The sequence below is a fragment of the Budorcas taxicolor genome, chromosome 13, assembly GCF_023091745.1.
Source record: "Budorcas taxicolor isolate Tak-1 chromosome 13, Takin1.1, whole genome shotgun sequence".
NCBI classification, from domain to species: Eukaryota; Metazoa; Chordata; class Mammalia; order Artiodactyla; family Bovidae; genus Budorcas; species Budorcas taxicolor.
The window spans coordinates 65,750,043-65,767,927 of record NC_068922.1 but is presented as its reverse complement, the minus strand read 5'-3'; the positions used below and the strand labels follow the sequence as shown (position 1 = coordinate 65,767,927).

At 49.3% G+C, this 17,885-nt stretch overlaps 1 protein-coding gene across 1 annotated transcript in view; it reads left to right on the top strand.

Moving 5' to 3' along the window:
- Nucleotides 1–17,885, top strand: part of SOGA1 (suppressor of glucose, autophagy associated 1) — a 66,545-nt gene that overhangs the window by 30,757 nt on the left and 17,903 nt on the right. The window contains exons 4-8 of the mRNA XM_052651157.1: nt 9,873–9,935; nt 10,594–11,778; nt 12,928–13,074; nt 14,448–14,573; nt 15,783–16,013. Of these exons, the coding sequence (XP_052507117.1) occupies nt 9,873–9,935; nt 10,594–11,778; nt 12,928–13,074; nt 14,448–14,573; nt 15,783–16,013 (1,752 nt within the window). The remainder of the gene's footprint in view (nt 1–9,872; nt 9,936–10,593; nt 11,779–12,927; nt 13,075–14,447; nt 14,574–15,782; nt 16,014–17,885) is intronic.

Sequence of the window (17,885 nt, the reverse complement as noted above, 5' to 3'; positions counted from 1 at the left end):
AAGTTCTGGAGGTGAGAGGTGCTTATACCACTGGATTGTACACTTGTAAGTGGTTAAAAATGGCAGATTTTATGTTACGTATATTTTACGATCATAAAAGGAAAACATGGTTTAAATGGTAAATTTTATATTAGGTATACTTTCCCATGGTTTTTTGGTTTTTTTCTTTCTTAAAGGTAGATACATATGCACTAATGTGGAAAGATTTCTAAGGTACATTGTTAAGCACAAAAAGGAAATGATAGAACCATCATTGCATGTTGCGCAATCTCGCTAATCATTTTGGAGACCTGTACAGAACAAACTGGTTTTGAAGCATATGTGGCTATGTGCAAAAATGCATAGCCTGGAGGAAAATCTGGGGAAAAACCCACTGAACTCAGGGGTTAGAAGTGGTGGGAGTGGGGTAGAGAGTGACCCTTGCTTTTTACTATATGACTGCTGTAGTTAGGGGTTTTTCTTAGGCAGGGCATGGTCATTATTAGTGAAATTTTAAATGAAGTCAAGCATGTTAAGAGTCCTTTGTGGGGCCTGGCACACAGTAGACGCTCAAGAAACACTGGTTCACTTCCTACTTATTTATTTGGCTACAGCAGGTCTTAGTCGCATCATGCGGGATCTTTTGTTGTGATGCATGCACTCTCTAGTTGTGGTGGACGGGCTTAGTTGCCCTGCAACATGTGGGATCTTCGTTCCCCCACCAGGAATCGAACCCGCGTCCCCTGCATTGCAAGGTGGATCCTTAACCACTGGACCTCCGGGGAAGTCCCTCACTTCCTCTTGAAGGTGACATCAGCAGGGTTGGTTTAGCCTTCCCTGATGTCCCTTGGAGTCTTAGGATCTGGGCAAGGAGGCACGGCCCTGTGTTTATTGGCTGATTGCCCTCTCCCCCCTCCTTCTCTTTCCTGATGTGGTTGCTGTGGAGACAGGGGTCCCTTAGCAATTCTTCTGCCAGAGCTGCTCTAGTCCCATCATTGAGATCTGCCTTTGCCATCATGACAGGTTGCTGTGGCGATGCTGTCACCCGACTGGGAACAGGAGCCCTTGGCCTGAGCTGATGTGGTTGCTATGGAGATGGCACTTCGCTGGAGAGAAGGGAGGGTGGCCTGCCCAGCCGTGTTCGGCAGTGACACTGTTGCCAGCTGGATTGCAGCTCAAAAATTGTAATAGCAGCCCCCCAACGCCAATCCAGTATCACTCCCCTTCTTTGTATTTTAGGCAGAAAGCCAATATCAATGTTGATGGGATTTATTATAATATAGCTGCTGTGTCTGAGCGCTTACTCTGTACCAGGCGCTGCACTAAGCATTTTATGACTGTCTTCACATGGTGTAGCCAACAGCCTCCCAGGGTACATAGTGATTTTTGTCCCCATTTTATTTTGTTTTCTTTCTAGCCATGCTGTGAGGCTTGTGGGATCTTGGTGCCCCCACCCAGGATTGAACCCGGGCCCTTGGCAGTGAAAACTCTGAGTCTTAACCCCTGGACATCCAGGGAATTCCCATTTTGTCCACGTTTTATAGATGGTACTCCTCTTGGCCATTGTTTAATTGCAATATAGTCCACATACCATAAAAGTCAGCATTTTATGTGTTTATTTTGGCTCGTGGGATCTTAGCTCTGTAACCAGAGATTGAACCCGGGCTGTTGGCAGTAAAAGTGTGGAGCCCTAACTGCTGGACCACCAGGGGAAAATTCACCATTTTCAAGTGTACAATTCCATGGGTTTTAATATATTCATAATGGTGTGCAACCATCACCATTATCTAATCCAGAACATTCTGTTGTCAACAGTCACTGCCCACTCCGCCCTCCCTCCAGCCCGTGGCAACCTCTCATGTGTGAGAGTATGAGTGACATAGAGACTCTCTGTCTCTATGGTTTTGCCTATTGTGGACATTTCATCCCAATGGAATCATGCAACGTGATCTTTTGTGACTGACTTTTTTCACTTAGCATCATGTTTTCAAGGTCTATGTTGAGACAGGTGTCAGTACTTCATCCCTTTTCATGGCCATATAATAAGCCTTTGTATGGAGAGACCACAGTTTGTTTGTCCCTTCATCAGTTGATGGATATCGGGTTTGTTTCCACTTTGGGGGCTGTTATGTACTAATGCTGCTGTGAACCCTTGTGTACAGGTTTTCGGGTGGACATGTTTTCAGTTCTCTTGGGTGTATACCTGGAGTGGACCTGCTGTATGTAGATGGGATAGGAGAAAGGACTCTTTGCATCTTTCAAAGGCACGCTGACTCTCATGGTGATGCCCCTGTGCTCCTTGCCCCATCCAGGGGCCTTCCCGGAACCCTGCTGTGTTTCAGGACCTCTGAAGGGGCTGCTTACTCCAGTGAGGACCTCCTTCTCTGGCCCGGGCTTCTTGGCCTGATTCCCACTCTTATGGGGTAAGAAGGGCATCAGTTCACCTGGGTTCCCATCTCCTTCTGCTGGATTCATCATCTCGTGCAGCCCTGCTATGGCCTGTGTGCTGCAGGACAAACTTGAACTTAGAGTCACGTGGGCCTGGGTTTGCATCCTGGCTTTGCCACTTATTGGCAAGTAACTGTAGCACTGGGCAAATCGTGTAACCCTTCTAGTGCTCAGTTTGTTCATTTATAAAATGGGACTATGAATCCCTGCTTCTTAGAGGTATTTGTGAGAACTGATCAAGACAAAGCAGGTAAGGACTTGATCAATGCTGGTTGTTGGTATTGCATCAGCACCCTGACAACCTCTATGGTGGCTGTGGTCCCGAAGAAGTATTTCCCTTAATCTAATAACTATGCTTCTGGGACATGCCTGGCGATCCAGTGGTTAGGACTCCACTTCCAATGCAGGGGTGCAGGTTTGATCCCTGGTCAGGGAGCTACAATTCCACAGGCCACGAGGCGTAGCCAAAACATAAAATTTAAAAAATAAGTCATAAGTGAATATGCTTCTGCTGCCTCTAGCCAGAAGCTCTCCATATCAGGCTGCCAGTTGCCCACAGAAGGAGCAGTTAAGTTGCAAGACTGCGCTTGTAGTTGGCGGCGTCTGTCCCAGTGATTTGATCTGGGGCCCTTGTCAAACCACTCTCTGTTTCCTCCTCCCCAGTGGTCTCCCCCAGCCGGGAACCACACCCACTCTCTAGCTTCTTCAGCCAAGAAGGCCTCAGTCTTTGAGATGCACCCCAACCCAGATCCCCCTCCACCACCACCACCACCACTCCAGAGGAAATTTCATCCACACAGCACAGTCTGTGTTTTCAGGAGACCTTTCCAAACATCCCCTCTAAACTGGGTGAAAATCTACCCAACTGTTTTGGCAGAAGGCTCATCTTATTCCTTGACGGTTGGTCTTTGTTTCCTGGCAGGATGGAGGGTGTTAGCAGGCAGGGGGCTGCTGCAGTTGTGTTCGGCAGCCTCTCCAGGGCAGGCTGAGAGGCACGGGCACCATCCTGGTCTCCCCAAGAAGGGAGAGAAGGGCAAGTGGGGACAGAGCTCCTGCTGCTACTAGGAGCCGTTAGACCAACGATGCTTAGAGGCGCCACCCTGGCTGCCCAGAGGCAGCCTTGTGCGTTGCTCTGTGGGTGGGGAAGCCCCCTGCTGCTTGCCAGCCAAGGAGTGTGCCCTTGGGGTCCGGTACATGTGACTGCCATTCCTGTGGGTGCTCAGGCGTTGTCCTGCCCCACCCCGCCCCATCCCACCCTCCAAGGCTCAGGAACAGTACGTCTGCCCCCAGGGGCTCCACAAAGGGGCTCTGACGGCCCTGACTCCCTGGAGGGAGTCCCGCCTGACCAGCTGCTGCCTTGCAGAGGGGAGGAAGGTCTGTGTGCTCTGTGAGCCTGCCTTGTTTTCCCTCCAGAGCCTCAGAGCACTGTGGGAGCCCACGTGGCTGAGATGGGGTTGGGGCAGGGTCCGTTCTGTCCAGAAAAGACTGGAGCCACTCTGGTCCTGAAAAGGTTTCCTGCTTCAGCCCCTCTTCTCTGCCCACCGCCTGCACTTTCTTTCTTTTTTAAAAAAAATTATTTTTATTTATTTGGCTGCACTGAGTCTAAGTTGCAGCATGTGGGATCTTTACCTGTGGCTTGTGGGATCTAGTTCCCTGACCAGGGATTGAACCCAGGCCCTCTGCATTGGGAACCTGGAATCTTAGCCACTGGACCACCAGGGAAGTCCTGCCCTCCCTTTCTGGTGGGCACTCAGAGCTCCCCCTCTGCCTATTGAAAAGGCATTCATGACTTTCCTCGGAGAAAGTACGTTAAAAAAAACACAGCACAATAAAACCCTTTACTATAACTTTCTCCTTCCACCTGACAGTTAACATATGCTTAGTAGAGAAAGACTACAAAATACAAGGAAGCCATAAGGAGAAAAAGTTTCACCTATAGCCCACTATTCAGAGGGAATTCCTCTGAGTAATTACCAGATTACTATTTGGGTCGGAGTTCTTTCCAATCTGTTGTATTTCCGGTATGTTTTTCTCTGTGTTTGCACACATATTGAAATGTACATATGCATTTGTTTTGACTAGAAAAGTAATACAAGGTCAGTGAAACAAAAATTTCATTACAAAAACACAAATGCATGCCTAGCATACCTCTAAGGCTGGACACTGCAGACTCTGGTTGCCTTGGTTGCCTGGGGTGAAACAGCCGGTTAATGGGTTCACTGTATTCCCTGATGCTGGGAAAGATCGAAGGCGGGAAGAGGAGGGGACGACAGAGGATGGCATTACCGACTCGAGGAAACTCCAGGAGTTGGTAATGGGAGGCCTGGCGTACTACGGTCCATGGGGTTGCAAAGAGTCGGACATGGCTGAGCAGCTAAACTGAGCTGAACTGTATTCCCTTTGGGGTTTTTTTGAAGTTAAACGAATGTGAGTATGCTCTCCAAAATATAAGAAATGATAAAAACCATACATAAAAGAAGAAAGCCTCCCCTAACCACTTCCCTCAATTCGATGCCTGATTCAGCCTAACCCATGATTTGCTTTAGTTTGTGCCTTTTCAGGCCTTTCTCTATGCTTTACAATGTATAGTTGTTTCTGTATGTACTTTTCAAAATAAAGATGGGATTATGTTATAAGCACAGTTTCTGTAACATACATGATAATGTAGTGTGAACACAGGCTGTCTTTTTAAATGCTGGATGTTTGGGGGTTTTCTTCTGCTTAAGGTGCTTATTATAAAAATCAAAGATCACAGAGCCAAGTAAACATAGGAAGGAAAGAAAGTCTAAAAGAACACCATCTATTTCAGTATTTTAAACACAGAGCCAGAGGTCTAGAAGGAGCTCCAGCCAACCTTTGGCTGTGGTCACCCTCAGGAGAATGGGTGGAGGTATAAACAGGGGGACTCCTGCTTTGTCAGCATAGTATAGATTTACAGTGAGAATATAGCTTTATGTATGAATTTACTTTTAAAAAATTATGTAATTTTTAAAAACCTTTAAAGAGAAAACTCTGGTGGATTATGTCTTCGCTCCTCTCAAAACCATGTGGGGGAAGAAAGGTGAAAAGTGCAGCTTCTCTGGACTCTCCTTGTTTCCAGCTGGGTGTATATTCTTTAAATCATATCCCCCCACCAGGCACACGCACACATGTATACCCACATGCACACACACACGAGTCTTATTTTTATAAAGATGGTAACACGTTCTAGTTTTTAAAAAATCGTTTTATTTCTGTATTTATTTTTTGGCTGTGCTGGGTCTTTGTTGGCACTTGGGGTTTGCTCTAGTTGTGGCAAGCGGGGGCTCCTCTAGTTGTGGTGCGTGGGCTTCTCATTCCAGTGGCTTCTCTTGTTGCGGAGCACAGGCTCTAGTGTGTGTGGGCTTCAGCAGCTGTGGCACGTGGAGCCCAGCCTCAATGGTTCTGGTGCAGCCACTTCGTTGCCCCACGACTTGTGGGATCTTCCCAGATCAGGGATCAAACCTGTGTCTCCTGCATAGGGAGGTGGATTCTTATCCACTGAGCCATCAGGGAAGCCCCCCTCTGCTGCTGCTGCTGCTAAGTCGCTTCAGTCGTGTCCGTCTCTGTGCGACCCCCAGAGACAGCAGCCCACCAGGCTCCCCCGTCCCTGGGATTCTCCAGGCAAGAACACTGGAGTGGGTTGCCATTTCCTTCTCCAATGTCCCCCTCTAGGTTGTCTTAAATAACAGCTTGCTTGAGATATAATTCATTTACCATAAAGGTTGTCTTTTTTAAAGGGTAGAGTTCAGTGGTTTTTAGAGTACTCAGAGTTGCACAGCCATCACGGCTAGTTCCAGAACATCTTCATCGCCCTGGAAAGAAACCTCAAGCCATCAAGTCACTCCCTACTCCCTCTCCCTCGCTGGCAACCACGAATCTACTTTTGGCCTTTGTGGATTTGCGTCTTCTGGACTTTCCATGTAAATGGAATCATATGCGATGTGTCCTCTTGTGACAGGCTTCCTTCACTCAGCACAGTGTTTCAAGCATGTTGTAACATCGATCAAGACTTCATTCTTTCCCATGGCTGACTAATATTCCCCTGGGTGGATATACTATGTTTTATTATCCATTCATCAGTTGGTGGACATTTGGGTTGCAGGTTTTGTTTTACAGTTTCCTTCCTTCTGTCTCGGAGTTTATCATGTCAGTGAATTTCACTCTCCCACTGCCCTTTTTAATGACTTCAGGTTTTATATCATCTCAGTCCTTTACATGTGATGGCTGGGACCTCTCAGTGCCTCCGGGAACCCCTGGCTCCCCTTCCTGTCACCCCACTTCCCTCCTCCAAGAGGTCTGCAGTAGTCATTTCATCTGTAGCTCAGTTTTGTAGATGATGGAGTGGAATTTCTGGGAGAGGAAGTGGTTCACCCAGGCGTCCCACCTGAGTTCCCGGACCCACCCATCAGCTTGTGATGTGAAAGTGAACGTGTTTTATGCTCAGTTCTGCCCGACTCTTTGCAACCCCATGGACTATAGCCCGCCAGGCTCCTCTGTCCATGGGATTTTCCAGGCAAGAACACTGGAGTGGGTGGCCATTTCCTTCTCCAGGGGATCTTCCTGATGCAGGGACCAAACCCGGGTCTCCCGCATTGCAGGCAGATTCTTTCCTATCTGAGCTACCAGGGAAGCCCAATACGCTTGTGATAGGCAGGCCCAGATCTGCAACCCTGACCACTTGACTCCAGAGCCCCCACCTCACCACTGCGGGAGGGGGTCTCTCTCTGAGCATCCCCTTCCCAGACCTCTTTTGTGGGAGGAGCTCTTTGGTGGAAAGACTTGTTTTGTGACCCTCACCGCCTTCCCTACTCTTACCTCCTAGCTTTTGAAAGATTCCCCCATCAGCCCTTCTCAAATACTGCCTTCCTACTCTTGGGACCCAGCGTCTGAAATATCAGCCTCTGCCTTCCTGCCTCATTTACATTTCAAAAGGTCTCTTTAGGATTTGATTGGGCTCTAAGATAAACTTAAGAGCCTGTCTCGGGTTCATCTTCCTCCTCAGCTCTGTAGTTCCAACCTTAGCTGCACATTAGAATCACCTGGGAAGCTATTTAAAAATACTGATGCCTGGGACCTACTCAGACCAATGATGTGGGAATCTCTGGGGCTGGGATCTTGGGTATCACTTTTTAAAATTTCCCCTAGGTAATTCTGGTTTGCCCCCAGGTTGAGAGCCACTGTGCTGAGTCCACTCTGGTTTCTGTTGAAGAAGGTACATTTTCTCCTTCCAGGTTTTTGGAGCTAGAACAAGAGTTCTGTCCAGAACTGGTCCCAGGTCAGCTCTGGTTTTGCTGTGGGACCTTTCTCTTGCCTTCAGTAAAGAGAAGGTTCTCACCTCCAGGGGTGGGGTGTGAGAGGTGGCGGACAGGAAGCACATGTATTCAAACTACTTGGAAGCATGCATAAAGATTACCTGCCCGACTTGAAAAGTCAAATGCAACCCAAAAGTGGTTTTATACTCCACTAAGTGAAATACTCACTTCTCTCAAGGGAAGACGTGTTCAATGGACTCATGCCTTTGAGTGACTTTTTTAAATGCTGAGAAAGTTCAGAAAAGATGATTGTAACAATTCCTCAAATTCCCCTCTATAGAACTTGTGCCATTTTGCGTTCTTGCCACTGATATTGAGTGTTCCTGTTTTTCCATCGCTTCATCAATAGAATGTGTTGTCAGATGTTTGGATTTTTGCCAATCTGATAGGTGAGAAATTGTATCTCAGTGTAGTTTTAATTTGCATTTCTCTTCCATGAATAGGGTGAGCATCTTCCTATGGTTGGAGCCATTTACCCTTCTTTGCCTGTGAACTGGTTTTCATCTCTCTAGCCCATTTCTCTGTAGGTTTGTTGGACTTTATCTTGTGACTCTTTTTATATATTTAGGATATTAACCATTTGTCAGTGTCATACACTGCAAATATTTTTTCCCAGTCATTTATATTTTTACTTTTCTTAGAGCATTTCTTTGCCCCAGGTAGAATTTGCTTATCTAATCAAATGTATCAATTTCTTCCCCTATTGCTTCTGTATTTTTGTGTGCTTTTTTTTTTTTTTTTTGCCTCATTGTGCAGCGTGTGAGATCCTAGTTCCCCCAACCAGGGATAGAACCCTTGCCCCCTACACTGGGAGCATGGAGTCTTAACCACCGGACCACCAGGAAAATCCCTGCTTCTGTGTTTTTGAATCATGATGATTATCAGAGCCTTACTTTGCTTTAATCTGCACGAAAACCTACCATTTACATTGTAAAAAAAATAATCAGTTCCTCATCATTTCTAAGCCTCTTATATAATTATGATTTGTTTTACCATATTCATTTTGTTTATTAATGTGTGTTAGTTGCTCAGTTGTGTCCGACTCTTTGTGACCCCATGGACTGTAGCCAGGCTTCTCTTTCCATGGAATTCTCCAGGCAAGACTGGAGCGGGTTACCGTTCCCTTCTCCAGGGGATCTTCCCGACCCAGGGATGACACCCTGGTCTGCCACATTGCAGGCAGCTTCTTTACCATCTGAGCCACCAGGGAAGCCACCTAGAGTTCCATGTAAAAGTGATATCATATAGTATTTGTCTTTCCCTGTCTGACTTATTTCATTTAATATAAGAGAAATATTACTGTTTATTAATATCCACTCTGAATTAAAGTCCTCACTACAGTGCCAGTTCCTTGAGCTCAGGATTCCCCCTGAGATGGAGATTCACATGCAGAGGCTTATGGAAGTGTCCTCCTGGAATAACGCCATCAGAGATGGAGGCAGCAGGAGAAGCTGAGTTGGAGAGCATTCATACTCGTGGCCTCAGCTGACCCCGTGGGGAGCTCTGGAGCTGGTGTGGGAAGAGGGCATGGACTAGTCATTGAATGTGGCTTCCCCCCATTGCCCCCTCACCCCCACAGGGAGGGCACAAGACCTTGGATGAGGTGGTTGCCCTCAGCCAGTGACCATCACTGGAAGGGGGACTAGAGGAATGTTCTAGTACTAAGGGGAAGATCTGGGCATAACACTCCAATATCCCCCTGGGGTACCCTGTCTGTCATGGTGCCTGCTGTATTCTCCATGCGTTACTCTGCCTGGCACATGATGGGTGCTCAGGGAGTCTTTGGTGAATGAATGAAAGACAAACAAGAATGGAAACCCAGATTTTCCAGGTCTTGGGCTCAAGCCGATTAGATCATAATTCCGGGGTGGGAGAGAGGGGAGGAACCCTGGGCAGGTGAACCTGGCTCTCCATTTGCAGTCACTGGGTGGTCTTAAGGCTCCTCTAACTCAGCAGTTGGCGCTGCTCAAGGCTGGCCATGGCTGGGCTGGGCTGGGTTGGCTGGGGAGGGGAGGGGAGGGGTCTCAGCGGAACCCTGGCTGCTGTGACTGCTCTTGGATGTGCATCACCCTTGTGAGCTTTCAGCTCAATTTATTTGTAATCCTCATCCAGCACTCCTTGAAGAAAAGAGGAACGCGCTCCCTGGGGAAGACGGACAAGAAGCCTTCAGTGCAGGTACTTCTGGTCAGCCTCCACAGCCGCAGGCGGCATAACCCCAAGCGGCAGGTTTTAGTCTGAAGGCCCCTGGCTTAACAAGTGGCCCGAGGAGTCCCCAAAGGTGTCCACCCCTCCCCTGTTTCTACTCCGTCCTCCCCTTGTTCATTTTCTTCGCTTTGATGCCAGCTTTACTTCTCCAAACTACACCCTGAACCCATGGTTCTCACATGCTCTGCTCTGTATAGTGCTGTCTGTAGCACAGGTCAGGCACAGAATACAGTTAGTCTCGAGTGGTTCTGGATGATCAGGGTGTCAGGCACTTTTTCTATATTGTCTCCTTTCATTTTCTTTGTGGTCTGTTGGGAGCGGTGTTATTGCCCCATTTTACAGATGAGAAAACTGCAGTAGCAATGGTAGTAGTACTAGCAGCAACAGTCACCCTGACAGAATGTCACTTACTCCAGGAAGTCCTCCTGGATTCCTCAGGCTGCTATATGTGTGCCCCATTTGTGTGCTGCGTCCACCTCTCTGCCTCCGCTCTGGACCCCCAGTGCTTAAGCATTAAGACTCTGTTCCCAGCACCCAGTAGTTAGAGTTCCCCGAAACGGTGTGGCTGAGCCTCCCAACACTAACTTTCCTGGCTCCTGCCTGTTCCCTGTTCCCCCTCCGGCCCCAGGAGGACAGCGCGGACCTGAAGTGCCAGCTGCACTTTGCGAAGGAAGAGTCGGCGCTCATGTGCAAGAAGCTCACCAAGCTGGCCAAGGAGAACGACGGCATGAAGGAGGAGCTGCTCAAATACCGCTCGCTCTACGGGGACCTAGACGGCGCCCTCTCGGCGGAGGAGCTGGCGGATGCCCCCCACTCGCGGGAGACGGAGCTCAAGGTGCATCTGAAGCTGGTGGAGGAGGAAGCCAACCTGCTGAGCCGCCGCATCGTGGAGCTGGAGGTGGAGAACCGCGGCCTGCGGGCTGAGATGGACGACATGAAGGATCACGGCGGCGGCTGCGGGGGCCCAGAGGCCCGCCTGGCCTTCTCCGCGCTGGGCGGTGGCGAGTGTGGGGAGAGCCTAGCCGAGCTGCGTCGACACCTGCAGTTCGTGGAGGAGGAAGCCGAGCTGCTGCGGCGCTCCTCTGCCGAGCTGGAGGATCAGAACAAGCTGCTGCTGAGCGAGCTGGCCAAGTACCGCTCGGAGCACGAGCTGGACGTGACGCTGTCGGAGGACAGCTGCTCGGTGCTCAGCGAGCCCTCGCAGGAGGAGCTGGCGGCCGCCAAGCTGCAGATCGGCGAACTCAGCGGCAAGGTCAAGAAGCTGCAGTATGAGAACCGCGTGCTCCTCTCCAACCTCCAGCGGTGTGACCTGGCCTCCTGCCAGAGCACGCGGCCCATGCTGGAGACGGACGCCGAGGCTGGCGACTCCGCCCAGTGCGTGCCAGCTTCCCTGGCCGAGGCCCCGGGGCCCACGGCCACTCGGCTCTGCCGGGCCCGGGAGGCCGAGGCCCTGCCGGGACTGCGGGAGCAGGCCGTCCTGGTCAGCAAGGCCATCGACGTCCTGGTGGCCGACGCCAACGGCTTCTCGGCCGGCCTGCGCCCCTATCTGGACAACGAGTGCGTCGACTTCCGGCTGCTCGAGGCCCCAGACAACAACAGCGAGGGCCCCAGGGACGCCAAGCTGATGCACGCTCTCCTGGTGCGGCTGAGCCTGTTCCAGCAGGAGCTCAACGCCTTCACGAGGAAGGCGGACTCGGTCCTCGGGGGCCCCGTCAAGGAGCCTCCGGAGCCCTTCTCCACACTGCCTGCCTTGAGCTCCCAGGGGCCCTCCAAGGAGATTCTTCTGGCCAAAGACCTTGGCTCAGACTTCCAGGTAAGAGGTCCCAATCAAGGGCCCTATTGCTTTTTTTTCCCCCTGGCCGCACTGTGCAGCAGGCAAAACTTCTCTGATCAGAGATCGAACCCACGCCCCCTGCAATGGATGCGTGCAAAGTCTTAACCACTGGCTGTGCTGTGCTAAGTCGCTTCAGTCATGCCCGACCCTGTGCGACCCCATGGACTGTGGCCCGCCAGGCTCCTCTGTTCCTGGGATTCTCGAGGCAAGAATACTGGAGTGGGTTGCCGCGGCCTCCTCCAGGGCATCTTCCCAACCCAGGGATCGAACTGGCCTCTAAGTCTCCTGCATTGGCAGGCTGGTTCTTCACCACTAGCACCACTGGGAAGCCCCTTAACCACTGGACCACCGGGAACTCCCCTGTAACTTTTTATATATTTGTGTATATATATACACACACATATATATAAACCTTTTACTGAACCATATCATACAAAGAAACACACAAAACACAAATGGGCAGCTTAATGAATTTTCCCAAGGTGAGCACACCCATGTCATCATCAAGATGACAAGAACCCCAGCAGCCCCTCCACAGGTCCCCTTTTAGCCACTGTCCCCACTCCCAAGGGTAACCCTTCTCTCAATTCAGTTCTGTCTTTGAACTTTGCATAAATTGAATCACACAGAACACACTCACCTGTGCCTGACTTCTTTCACTCACCATTACGTTTGCTGTCTCAGGTAGAAGTAGTTCCGAGTATTCTCCTGACCGGGTATGACCTCATGGAGTGACTATACCACAGTTCCTTTAGTCATTGACCATTGATAGATACAGGCTCCTCTGTCCATGGGCTTCTCCAGGCAAGCATACTGGAGTGGGTTGCCATGCCTTCCTCCAGGGGATCTTTCCCACCTGAGTCTCTTTTATCTCCTGCATTCTGCCAAGCGCCACCTGGGAAGCCCCTAAGACTTGACACAGTCAAATAAAGTTAATTCATTAAAAGAAAAAATTCATGGAGAAGTTGCAGTCTGCCAATCACCGGAGGTGAGTCCACTTAGGTCCCTGCCCTCAGGTGCCCGGTCAGAGGCTCCCACAGAGCCTGGGACCTGGAGTGGCGCTGTTTCTGGCACCCCCATATGCCCCTCCCCAGGGCCACTTTTAGCTTCTTCTGCTTGGGCCTCTAGGTGCAGCCTCCTGACCTCAGGGACCTGCCAGAATGGGAGCCCAGGATACGAGAGGCCTTCCACACCAGCGACCTGGACTCCAAATCTGACCCTAGCCGGAGCTTCAGACCTTACCGAGCTGAAGACAATGATTCCTACGCCTCTGAGGTGGGCCTGGGCCCACAGAAGCAGGGGCGAGGGGTAGGAGGAGAGTGGCTGAGGTGACTCAAGAACAGAGTGACCTGTGGAGAATCTTAGCCGGTGTTGATATGGATTCTGAGTATTTCCTTTGGTTCCACGCTTCCTGGCAACAAGGGCTGGATGAGAAACAAGGAAGTTTGGGCCATTCTCAGGACCTGATGACAGGAAGTTTATAAACTCATCTGAGGAAGTTTTTTTTTTTTTTTAATTTATTTTTGGCTGTGCTTCGTTGCTGCCGGCTTTCTCTCGTTGCAGCAAGCAGGGGGTACTCTTCCTTGCAGTGTGCAGGCTTCTCCTTGCGGTGGCTTCTCTTGTTGCAGAGCACAAAGTCTAGGCTACGGACCTCAGAACCCGGGCCCTCTGCATTGGGAGTGCAGAGTCTTAACCTCGGGACCACCTGGAAAGTCCCTCAAGTAATTTTCATAAACTGAACACTCCTATGTAATCAGCAAGCAGATCAATGAATAACCCACGACCTGTCCCTGGAGGCTTCCCTTCTAGTCCCCATTTAGTCACATCCTGACTTCTAACCAGATAGATTTGTTTTGCCTGTTTAGCTCCAAATCCTTATAAACAGAATTTCCCCTGAAAATGTAGAGTTTTATTGTCTTTTTCATAGGAGTTTCTTACATTATAAACAGCAAATAATTATAACAGAATCCCTAAATAGCATAGCATAAGGATGGAAAAAGAAAATCAAGATCACAAGATTAACACATAGTTAACTACTGTGAATGTTTAGTTTGCTTAACTTGTTATTGAAATATAGCATAAAAATATACGTATAGTAAAGGGCACTATCCTTTTTGTTTTTTTGGCCACACCTCTCAGCTTGTGGGATCTTAGTTCCCTGACCTGCACCTTCGGCAGTGAAAGCACGTTGTCCTAACCACTGGACCACCAGAGAATTACCAAGGGCACTATCCTTAAGTGTACAGTTGAATGGATTTTTACATACGTATAGACCCATTAAACACATATGTTTGATCCCTGACTTACCTAAGCTGTTTGTAAATTATTACAGTTATAAACAATGAGAGGAACATTTTTGTAAATACACTTAGTTTTCATAGTATATTATTTTCTTCAAATAAATTTTCGCCAGAAAGTATCAAGTTAAAATTCTAATAATAGCTAGATTTGATGTGCACTGTTTCATTTCATCGTCATGACAACCCACTGAAGTAGGGACCTGCCATCATGCCTGGAGTATACGTGAAGGATAGCTTGGGTCTGACTTCCTGCTGTCTTGCTCCCCTCTGACTGTCATCCTTTGACTCCAGTTTCTGTCCTTCTGCTCTCTCCCTGCTCCTCATCTGTGTCCCTCATCTCAACCCCAGATCAAGGAGCTGCAGCTGGTGCTGGCCGAGGCCCACGACAGCCTCCGGGGCCTGCAAGAGCAGCTCTCCCAGGAGCGGCAGCTCCGGAAGGAGGAGGCCGAAAGCTTCAATCAGAAAATGGTGCAGGTGGGTGGGGTCCTATCCCGCACCTACTGCAGCCTCTCTTCCCTGAACTGAGGGCGGAGACCCTGGCGGTCCTTGGGTTTTCAGAGGCAAGCATGTGAAGGGCAGCCTGTGTCTTTGCAGGCGTGCTGCACTGGTGCTTATGCATTAACTGTGCTGGGCTGGAATCCTGGGCTTGTCATGGACTGTGTGACCTGAGGCCCATCCTCTCTCTTGGGGCCTCAGTGTCCCATCTATGAAATATTGCCCCCCTCAGAGCTGAAGTTCTGTATTAGAAAGTCCATAGCCCTAGTTGGTAATCAAGATGGTAGTTCTGCTAGTAGAAATCATTTATGAAGCACTTACTCTATGTCAGGATTGCAATGCACTTTCCACACATCATGTCCTTTAATCCTCATGTTTTCCCCTGTGAGGTGTCCCCCTTTTACACCTGGAAAAACTGATGCCCAGAGGGCCAAAGTGCTTTGCCCAGGACTCCACTTGCAGGGCGAGGTGGAGCTGGGATTCTAATTCAGGTTATTGGTTTCCTCTGAGCCATGATACCTCGTTGCGTCCTAGGGTATTCATGTCAGCAGCCTTCCTCACCCCAAGCATGGCCTTTGCTTTGCATGTTGGGTCACCCCTCCCTGCCATCATCACTCACCCTCCCAGGTGTCTCATTAAATGTGAGAGTCCATGTGAAACACTGGTGCCCAGTACGAGCTCATTGTGAAAAAGTGAAAGTGTTAGTTGCTCAGTCCTTTCCGACTCTCTCCCACCCCATGGACTGTAGCCTGCCAGGCTCCTCTGTCCATGGGATTTTTCAGGCAAGAATACTGGAGTGGGTAGTCATTCCCTTCTCCAGGGGATCTTCCTGACCCAGGCCTATGAACCTGGGTCTTCTACATTGCAGGCAGATTCTTTACCATCTGAGCCACCAGGGAAGCTCACCTGGGCTCATTAGATAAAGCCAGTGTTTTTATAATCAGAGCGGGTTCAGATCCCAGCGCTTCCACTGATTACTGTGGTTGCTGTTGTTTTTATGAGTTTCCTTTCCCTGGAGTAGCAGAGGGAGGTGTCTGTTTCAATAGAATGAACTGCTAGTGACAGAATCCCCAGCAAGGTCACCACTAGGCACCACATGTAATTTCTGCCTTTATCTGAGGCCTGGAATGGGAAGAATCGGGGTCCCCAAGACAGCCGGGGTGGCTCACACTCTGGTCCCTCTTGCAGCTGAAAGAGGACCAGCAGAGGGCGCTCCTACGGCGCGAGTTTGAGCTCCAGAGTCTGAGCCTACAGCGGAGGCTGGAGCAGAAATTCTGGAGCCAGGAGAAGAACATGTTGGTGCAGGAGTCCCAGCAGTTCAAGCACAACTTCCTCCTGCTCTTCATGAAGCTCAGGTGGTTCCTCAAGCGCTGGCGGCAGGGCAAGGTTTTGCCCAGCGAGGGGGATGACTTCCTTGAGGTATGGTTCCCCTGGGACTGGGACTGGGGTGGGAGTGGGGTGGAAGAGAGAGGAGGGGAAGGAGCACCCAGCTGGGTCAACACAGCCCTGGGACTCAGATCCAAGCCATCAGCTTGCAGCTTCCATCCCTGCATTCATTCACTCATTCACATCAGTTTGTTGAGAGCCAGCTCTTCACTGAGTGCTGTGGCAGGTGCTGGGGATACTGTGGTGAAGACTTGGTCCCAGACTCGCCAGGAGGAAGTCTCCTTGGGGGCCAGTTCTATGCAAATATGATATATTAATGTTTTTATACAGTAAAATGCACACATCTTACGTGTACAGCTGATGAAGTTTTATAGTATACACCCCACAGATACACAGTATAGCATCCCCCAGATTACAATGAGCACATTTCCAGTGCCCCAGAACATTCCTCAGTTCCCCAGGTGATAAGCCCATCCCAGCAGTCAGCACTGTCCTGGCTTCATAAACACCGTGGATTAATTTCACCTATTCTAAAACTTTATAAAGACGTCTAGTCTTTTGTGTCCGGCTTTTGCTTAATAGGCATGCAGAATCCTCCCAGATCAGGGATTGAACCCATGTCTCCTGCATTGACAGGCAGATTCTTTACTACTGAGATAACAGGGAAGCCCCTAATTTATTTTTAATATTATCTTTGACAATGGTAATTGGCAGTGACTCTCCATTTTTAGTAATAATATCAACTTCCTTTTTAATTTTAATTTTATTTAAAAAATGTTTCTTTATTTGGCTGAGCTGAGTCTTAGTTGTAGCATGCAGTATCTTTAGTTGCAACATGTAGGATCTAATTCCCTGACCAGGGCTTGAACCCGGGCCCCCTGCATTGAGAGCTTGAAGTCTTAAGTCACTGGACCAACAGAGGAGTCCCTCACCTTTCTTTTTTACATTTATTTATTTAACCAGAAGGAGTAGGTTGACTTAAAAGCGTCAGTGATAGTACAGGTGGTATTTGGGTGTGGCAGGAAATAGGACTAGTGGGGCTTTGGGAATGTGTGAAGGTTGGGAAGGACTCACGTGGTCCCGCAGCCTGTGAAGGCTGCAGGTTGACCTCAGATCCTCATTCTCCTGTCACAGTCAGCCAGCACGCTCACATTACTGGGAGAAGGGGACAGGTAAGGATGTCATACCTGTCACATCCACCTGAGTTGGCACTGCTCACCTGGCCTTTTGAGTACCTCTGGTCTAGACCAGGCTTTGCCCTTCTCTCATTCAAGTTACTCATTCCACAGTCAATGGAGACTAGTGGCCACCCCAGTGTACCCCTCTCTGGGGTCCCCTAGAGTAGCCTGAATGTCCCAATAGCAGGGGATGGTGGTTAGAACTGAATCTGTAGCAAGCGTTCCCTCCCCTACCCCCAGCAGAGCTCATGGTTCTTCTCACAGGCCACCCGCTTACTCCTGAAGGGCCTCGAGAGAGAGTTGCTGACCAGTTTCAGTGGACATGCTCCCTGCTGCCCTTGTCCAGGAATGTCTGACCCAAACGTGCCCCTATGAGAAGCACCTTGAAAGCCCAGCATGGCTGCCCCTTGAGCATCACTCTTTGTGACACCTGGGTACTATTATTATTTTTTTTAATCTTATCCATGTATTTACTTATTGGAATATAATTGCTTTACCATATTGTATTAGTTTCTGCTTTACAACATCATGAATCCTGTATAAGTATACATATGCCCTCTCCCTCTTGAGCCTCCCTCCCACCCCTGGGTACTACTATTTGAAACCACTGTCTGCTTCAGGACCACCCCTCCTGTTTGGAAGTCCCACACAAGCCTCTGGATGAAGCCCAGTGTGGTTTGTTTTTTTATATATTTTTTAATTTATTTTTTAAATTATAGTAAAATAT